The sequence below is a fragment of the Glycine soja genome, chromosome 11, assembly GCF_004193775.1.
Source record: "Glycine soja cultivar W05 chromosome 11, ASM419377v2, whole genome shotgun sequence".
In the NCBI taxonomy this organism is placed as follows: domain Eukaryota; kingdom Viridiplantae; phylum Streptophyta; class Magnoliopsida; order Fabales; family Fabaceae; genus Glycine; species Glycine soja.
Window position 1 is genome coordinate 20,132,360 of NC_041012.1, and position 8,789 is coordinate 20,141,148.

Genomic DNA, 8,789 nt, shown 5'->3' on the forward strand with positions numbered 1-8,789 from the left:
CAAAGACACTTTTCTCTCTATAAAGTGACTTTGTTTCACAATCTCTCTTCTCACACACTCTCTTGTCATGTGTATCTTCTCTCTTCTCAACAAAATTACAACATTCTCACACAAAGATACTTTTTTCTTAACAACAATAGAAGATACAAACTTCACATTTGAGAAACTTCGAATAGCACCATCATAGAGATTCATCCTCATGCTCCCTATGCCTTCAACCTTTATTTTTCCACCATTCCCTAACTTGAAATTGTCGAATTCTCCATCGGTTTTCAAAGTGTCAAGCATCTCTCGATCTCTACAAATGTGCTTTGAGGCAACAAAATCCATCACTCATCTTGTTTTAATAACCTTATCGTTTGTTGCCAAAAATAAGTCATCTTCCTCTTCAACACTTATTACTACATTAGTTTGGGAGTTGGTATCATCTTTGTTCATATCTCTTAAATTAGTCCTCCTTCATTTGTTTGCACCTTGCTTGAACATAATCATTCTCACCACAATAGTAACATTGCATGTTACTCATATCTCATTGTGAATGCGATTGCAATTTTGATCTTCCTCTTGGCCCATCATATCACCTTGAATGATTCCTCCCTCGCTTAGACTCCACCACAACTAGTGCATGGTGTTCATCATCAACATTTTCGGTTCTCATCATTCTCTCATTTTCTCTAAAAGCGGCGACCACCTCATCCTACTTCAAAGTTGATCTTCCCACAAGTAACGTTTGAACCAAAGCTTTGAAGAACCTTGGTAGTGAGGCCAACAATAACAGCGTCTGCTCCTCATCAGAGAGTCTATCATTTTACATTCAAAAATTGACTTACTCTAACTTCCATTATGCATGTTTTCATAACAATTTATAAATACTTTATAGTCAGTTATATCATTAAAAAATTCTATTTAGGGTTGACAAAATGGAATGGTTCGACTTGGCCCGCCACCCAGAAACATTATAAGAAATTAAAACATTACTGACAAAATTTTACTACTATTGATAATTTTTGTCACTAATACTTGTGTCAGTAAAATTTTACTAACGATTTTTTAAAAATTACATCTAAATTGCTTTGTCAATATTTTTAAGTTTTTTTTGTAGTGAAAAAATGGACCAACTTGTCCCATCCCACATTTTAAATATGGGTTAAAAGTACCAATCCGTCCCATTTTTGGTCGAGTTGACCTGCTAAAACCAAAAATATTAAGAAAAAATAAATAATATATATTTTAATTAATTTTATCTTTTATAAATATTAAATAAATACTTTCTAAAAAAATTGAATGTTTTAACTTAAATTTTGACTAATAATTCATTTAGACAAAAAATAAACTAATTAATAATATATGTATAAAATATCCAAATATATTTTTGATAAAAAACAGGTTGGTCCATCCCAATTTTCTCTTAACCTATTATTTTGCGGACCAAAACAAAGCAAGTTAAAGTGGATTGTTGGGTTAAAAACCTAACCCAACCCACCAACAAATGGGCCAAAATGGATTGGTCGAACAGGTCCAACTCATTTTGTTAGCCCTAATTGTATTAATATGTTCATAATTTTAATTTTTTAAAATTACTATATTTCTTATAGTATCCACTTAATGTATACAACATAGTCCAACACACTTAATGTATGTCATTTTTTAAATCGAGATATTCTTCGAACGAAAGTTAAAGATTTTTTTTTTAATTACTAAAATTCATTTAAAGGAGACAAAACTTCATGTATTTCTACTTACACCCATTTGAACCCAACACCATAATAATACAATAATTTAGATATATCTATGGCCAACCTTTAAGATGAATTTTTCCTTCAAATTGTACTATAGAAACATTATTCCTTGAAATTCCAATAATAACTCCATAGCACATCAACCATATTATATTCTCTAGTCCATGACACAGAAGTTATCCATTTTCTCCTCTTTGATTTCAAAGCTTAAAAGACATACATTTTTAAAATTTTTTGTCTCTAAAGTTTTCTCTCTTGCTATTTCTAGAAGAGTTAAAATCAAAAGCACCACATGCTGGATGTGACTTTTTGTTAGTAACCTAATAAGGTGTCATAAATCCAATATTTTCCACAACTCCAACTGTCTTGAATAACTTTCTTTTGCTCACCTCCTCAACCAATGATCTGTGTAGTAGCTGACTCCTTATATCAACCAATAACCAGTTCCTTGTTAGTCTATGATTGTCTATCATCCTCTTATTTTTTCTAGTAGAAGATGCTAGTGGTCCTGCAAAAACTTTGCACTAGTTCAAAGTGATGGGTCTTCATTAGGGGAAAATCTTAAGCACATGTGACTCTTTATGACGGGATATTTATCTTTTCTCATAGAAGCCTTATTGTGTTCCTTTTGGTCATCATCCACTGTACAAGAGCATATTGAACTGGCATCATCAAGTACATCACATTCACCTGCAATCTTAATTTATCAATATCACCACAAAAACTAAAATTAGTTAAAAACAACAATGTTTCTCTTATACTTTATGATTTTTCTAAACTATAGTAAATCTTCATGGGGACTTCCTTACAAGTTCATGAAAAACATAAAACCAAAATAAGATATTTAGGTAACATTTGTTCCTTCCAAAAGCAAACAAAACTAACAAGTCATTACTACTCATGTCTTCTGCTAACAAAAACTAACAAACTAACAATTAACATTTGTTGATAAAAAAAAATACTACTTATGTCCTCAAGGATGATAATCTTAGGAAATTTCCCACATACCCAACCAGGGTGAATAACTTGCGCCATAATTTCTGTTTTTGTTTCCTATTTCATAAAGTATTACGAAAATGCAACCTCATTTTCACTTTATTTCTTGTTTTCAAAGATTTTTCCAGAAAATAATGAAAAAAACACAACAACAAAACCTATTTCTAAGTAGCTACTCCAAACTTTAAACTATGGTCATTTAAGTACATCGGATCAAACGGGATAGGAACGAATCATATAAATAAACTTGACACTGCATCCAACCCAAAATCTTAAGATATTAGATTTGTCAATCTTTTGTACTTATATGTTGCTCAACTTGTCCATTCTTACCCTATGCAGGAATTCTTACTCGCACTTTTTACTTGTTCTTTTTGTCAGGCTTGCACACTTCCACAATTTGCTAATGCAATACAGGGGAGGGGACAAAGAAAACTTACCATGGAGCCAATAATCTTCATTCAATAAACCATCAGCTCTACTGACTGAGCCTGATATTGATCCTTGGGATGATGAACGAGAAGAGGCAGAGTGGAAATGATGACGAGGACATTCGTTGTGGTTGTCATCGTGATAATTGAATGTATGGCTAGTGTTTGAACAGTTACTATTCCTTTTATTTAGTAGCATCAAAATATCTCTTGTGACACCCTCTACCCCGATATACATATTTATATAATAACATACATGAAAATATGGAATTACATAAAATGGGATTTTATTCAATGAACATAAAAGAGTTCACGTGGGTAAAAGGTTCACATTCACTTCACTATTACACATAAAACTTGTCAGAAATATTTTCGGCTCTAAACATCATGCATTTAAAACAAAAGCTCATGCCTCAATGTCATATCCTACTAGAGCATTGTGTTCCATCATTCTCTAGCATGAGGTTCTCCATAGCTATGCACCTAACCATTTGCTCCCATGAACACAAGGTTCGAGATCATCACAGGATCCAAACACAAACAACACACAGGAAGTGAGTTATCGCATTTCTAACTAATAGAAAGAAACAAAACAACATAAATATACATGTCATATAAATGAAATACAATTTACTTAAACACAACTCATGTCATTTTACCATTTATCGCGTGACATCACATCTCAATACTACACATCTCACACATTTTCACATCATTCATGTACTTAAGGATCAAAACACAATATCACTTAACCAATCAATATTAATCAACACACAAATGTTATGTAACAAATATACTAAGACTCAATCATATATGCAATGTGGTATCATATCAGTGAAAAATCCCGTTGGACGCCTAGGAATACATCACAAGATAGACCACACACTAGTAAGTCAAGTCACTCTCACTAGGTAAAATCATAGGGAGACCAGTCAGGGTCATGTTGTTTTATAAGAATGCTCCAACCATGTGGGATCAACACAGGCTTAAAAGAGCACTCAAACAGGATGTATTTATCCCCAAGGCCTAGACTCAGAAGAGTCCGTTAGGGCCTCTTCCTCCTGATTCAAGTCCAACCTAGAAAACATTTTAGCACTCAAACTCTATCTATGAACTATACAAAACATATAACTCCTTAATTATTCTCAATAATTTTATCTCGTCATGCTTGTGATTAAACTTATCAGGTCCCCACAGTGGTTCCCATCATAATACTCATCACACATTAACTCGTCGCCTTTAAATGTTCTTATAATCGTGTGATTGTACGACTCATAGCTCACAACTCAATGCACACAACATTTCAATGCACATATATATTACAAGTTAATACATACTCAATTTATCACATACACTTGGTCTCAAGCACAATGGTATAATCCCCAAGTAATATGTTATCACACCTCATGAATTATATACGTTTTATCTATGAATTATGCGATATACACAACTACTCAATTGTTTTCAAAATTATTTTAACTCGTCGTACCTCAAATTGATTCAACTCGTCAGGTTCCTATTGTGGATCCCATCACAATACTCGTCTCGCAAAAACTCCTTTCCCTTAAAGGGTCTAACAATTGTGTGATTGCACAATTCATAACTCACAACTCAATACATACAACATCTCAATACACATGTATCTCACCATTCATCACAGGTTCAATTTGTCACTTACTCACAATTTGAATCACTATTTCATAATCTCAATATAACAATTTATCACATCAATCTAGCAAATCTTGTCCAAAGTACAAACAATTTATACAAAAATGTTTCTCACAACATGGGGAGTAAAACCCCTCAAACAATTTCACGCAATCATATCAAAATCAATGAATCAAAATCATAGGTCAAAAATACAAAAACACCAAGAGCACTCAATTTTATCAACCAATTTGCATCAAGACATCAATTGGTCTGTCAAACAGAGACACTCCAAGTTTTTCCTCTGGTTGCTTAGTTAGGGTTTTCGAGCGTTAGAGAGAAGGAGAAGGGATTAGAGCCCTTCATTGTACTGTCTGTGTGTGAGCTCGGTGCGAGGGACATTTCTCGCACCACAGACATTAGTTTAAAAATTACAACGGTGAGGACGTGTAGTTTCAAACCTGGTGTTCCAATTTCACAATGATCCAACGGTTAACAAATTTGAGATCGTACTTTTATTTAGACAAGTTTGAGTGTATGCGGAGAAAAAAAAGGGTTTTGGAGAAGGGAAAAGATAAAATGAATTTGAGAGGAAGAAAAAGTGTAAAGACGTATCGTAAATGTAAAAACCGATGTAGTATGTCTATTTATAACTAGAATACTCCCAACCTATTATTTATTCTATTTTATTTTTAAATAAAACACATTTTAATTTATTTTACGAAAAACGGGATGTTACATCTCTCCTTCAATCATATTTGCAATATCAGAAGACTTCAAATCTGTGATCTCCAATTCCTTCACCATCTCCATTGCATCATCAATTAGAGTGTCATTGTATATGCCAAAGGGCAAATATACATTCCTACAAGAACCTGTGAAAATAGCATATAAGTTTAATTGTTACTTCAATTAACGGCTCAAGTTTATTAACTAAACAAAAATAAATGTTGTTGTGGTGAAATTACAAGAAACTTGTATTTAGTCAACTTCAAAAACAAGATTTTTCCCTAAAATGAATGTAAAAGGAAATATTAATACCATCCTTGTCGGAAATTTGCACTTTTAGAAAGAAACTGTGATGTTCTGGATTTAGCTTCCCAGTTATTGACATTTCAGTCCTAGGTGAATCATCATTCAATTGAAGCTTTTCCATTTCATTGTAATTTAAAAAGGGTTTCTGAATTCCAATCTTTGTCATGGACGATGCATCATCAGACAAAAGAAATGGATGACTAAACAATTCTTTTGCTGATGGTCTCTTTGCTGCAGTCATTAGACATTTTGCCAATAAACATTTGTGCTTCTATGTCTTCAATCCTGAAAAATGATGCTGGTAGCTTCCCCTGAACGCAAAAAGACAGAAAAAGTTGCTTATATATAAAACCCTATCTCTAAAGATATCTTTAAACCTTAAACCATGATCTGAACTTACCGATGTCACTTTCTTGTATATCTGTGCAGGGTTAGCACATTCACTATATGGATAACCAGATGTAAGCATTTCCAGAACACACATGCCAAATGAGTACACATCAACAAGTTGATTGTATTCTTCTTTATAGAATTCTGGTGCCATGAACTCTTGGGTGCCTAGTATAATGGAGAAAATTTTTAACACAACAATTAGATTGTCTCAATAGTCAATATCTGCAAAATTCATTGGTAGAAAAAGATTTAAATATGTTTTTGATTCATGCAAGTTTATCTTTTCAATTTTAGTTTTTATAAGTTTGTGTTTTTTCAATTTCAATCCCTCTAAGATATTTTGCTCATTTTAAGTTCATGTAAGTTTGTGTTTTTTTCAATTTTGGTGTCAGTAAATGCAAACTTATGGGACTATAAATAAAAATATTAGAATCTAACATAGACCAAAAATTAAAAAACGCAATATCTTACATAGATCAAAATTGAAAAATTATTAACTTAAAGGGGACTAAATTAGAAAAATGAACTTACAGGGTGAAAAAAATATGAATTTACAGGGACCACGAATATATTTAAGCAGCAGAAAAAAGATAAATACCTATAACACTGTGAGCAGGTTCAGAACCATGGAGAATTGCTGCTAGACCCAGGTCACCAATTTTCACTTGTCCAAGATGGCCATTAACAAAAATGTTACCACATTTGAGGTCCTATGAATTACTAGATGATCATGTTCATGTAGATAAACAAGACCCTGTAAGATTTGGCAAGTCCAACTCTTTATTGCTTGTAGGCCTATGTGCTTGTATTTCTTCCTGTATTTGCACAAGTCACAAACTTATCAATAAACTACTTTTTATAAGTGATTTCAAGGTTAATTCTGCAATCATGCATGCATATAATACAAAGATAAAACAAATCCAGTAATTTAACATTGCGAAATGTGCATGCCACAAAACCACATATCCCTATCTTAAGGAGTTTAATATACCATATTCCATCCATGCACACATTAGCATAGAATGAATCTGAACACTAGCATACTAAAATGTCAAGATTAAATGAAAAGAGGCATGTGGTTTATGGTATGGGAAATAAAGATGTTGTACTCAACAACTGTTGATACAAGTGATAGGGATTTGTGTCCCGTAACCGAGTGATTTATGTTTGAATTCTCGATGGCCGTTGGATATAGAATAAATCATGTTAGGAAGAGAATACCCACCTCATATGCGCTCAAGGTCCCCAATGAAAATTTGTCACTGCTTTCGGTAAGGACAACTAATCCCATGATTACATAAAAAAAAAAAAAAAAAACTACAAAATGGGACTTAAGCATTGCCTAATTTTTATAGTTAGAAAAGGAAATTACTCTATCAGTGTCCCTGAAGTAAACATCTCTGTAATGAAATTGAAGGTCTTGTTGTCAACATCATCCAAGAGGTGTAGAATCTAATGATGGATTGGTGCTTGAGGGTGCTGAGGAGATGAACCTCTAAATAAAGCCGCTCCAAGTCCTCTGGTTTGCGAAGTGCCTCGTTGAGTCTGACCTGGCTCCATGCTACTTGAAGTCCAAGTATCTCATCAATTGCTTTATATACTGTTTTCATTGCCCCTTTTCCTAGAATATCTCCAACCTAATCACATAAAAGACACAAATTTTGTTACTTTGTGTCAGCTGTCTGATGACATCCTAATTTACTATATACTTGAAGTAAAGAATTAACAGAAATTATATACATAGCTGGTTGAAAAGTTCTGAAATGGAAAAGTAGAAACTGTTTACACTAGGCACAAACCAGGCAAGGGAAAACAAGGAATTATTGTCAACATAATTATCACAGCTAACACCACATAGTTTTAGAGCATTTCAGCCATGACATTATTGATTTTAAATCTTGCAAATATGAAAAGAAAATTGCAATATTTCCTTTTACCGTAAATAATACAAATACTATTCCCTTCCCACTTTTAAATTTTTAGTTCCTAGCACAGTTCCATTTATCCATGCTTTTTGGTAAGTCATTATCTCCTACATCGCTCCATATGCAACAGTTCTTCACAATAATAATCAATTCATATGATATTAAACGGAAGTCTGCACAGCACTAACATATTACTAAGCATGAAGCCAAGTTGATCCACTCAATCGCACTGTAAATGGTTAAAAGCATTCAATATATATTTCCTGTGCATGCAAACTTTATTTCCAACAAACCCCCCAATATCAAACAGATTGCTCCAGAGTAATAGAAGTTCAACTCCAGAGGATTTTGCTTTGGACATTGAGACATGAAACATACCCCAATATGAGCAGACACACATGACCAAAAGTAGACAAAAGATAAGTCACAACTCACAAGAGATAAAAAGTCAGACATACCTAGATACAGTTCCTTAAGTAATTTTGGTACTATTTTTCAATTAGGATTAGAGTTTCATCTCAATAACTTATGTTGAATTTTAATACAAACTTATATTATGCAGATTAACAAAATGAAACTTCAATTTGATTGGAAAACAATATAAAAAAACTGCGAAGGTAGTG

At 33.0% G+C, this 8,789-nt stretch overlaps 1 protein-coding gene across 1 annotated transcript; it reads right to left on the reverse strand.

Annotated features, from left to right (window-relative positions):
- Positions 1-2,059: 2,059 nt before the first annotated feature.
- Positions 2,060-7,851, reverse strand: LOC114374624 (probable serine/threonine-protein kinase WNK4). The gene is made up of 10 exons (XM_028332288.1): positions 7,735-7,851; positions 7,614-7,693; positions 6,990-7,056; positions 6,840-6,951; positions 6,249-6,406; positions 5,855-6,119; positions 5,553-5,688; positions 3,172-3,324; positions 2,326-2,401; positions 2,060-2,263 (listed from the first exon to the last, which is right to left on the reverse strand). Exons 1-10 carry the CDS (start codon positions 7,849-7,851, stop codon positions 2,060-2,062), a joined length of 1,368 nt encoding a protein of 455 aa, XP_028188089.1.
- Positions 7,852-8,789: the final 938 nt, after the last annotated feature.

Coding starts and splice junctions, on each gene's coding strand:
- LOC114374624 (XM_028332288.1), bottom strand. CDS start 7,851: ATGAAAACAGTATATAAAGCAATTGATGAGATACTTGGACTTCAAGTA. Junction 6,952..6,989: donor GCCAAATCTTACAGGGTCTT/GTTTATCTACAT, acceptor AGTAATTCATAG/GACCTCAAATGTGGTAACAT. Junction 5,689..5,854: donor GCAAATTTCCGACAAGGATG/GTATTAATATTT, acceptor CTATTTTCACAG/GTTCTTGTAGGAATGTATAT.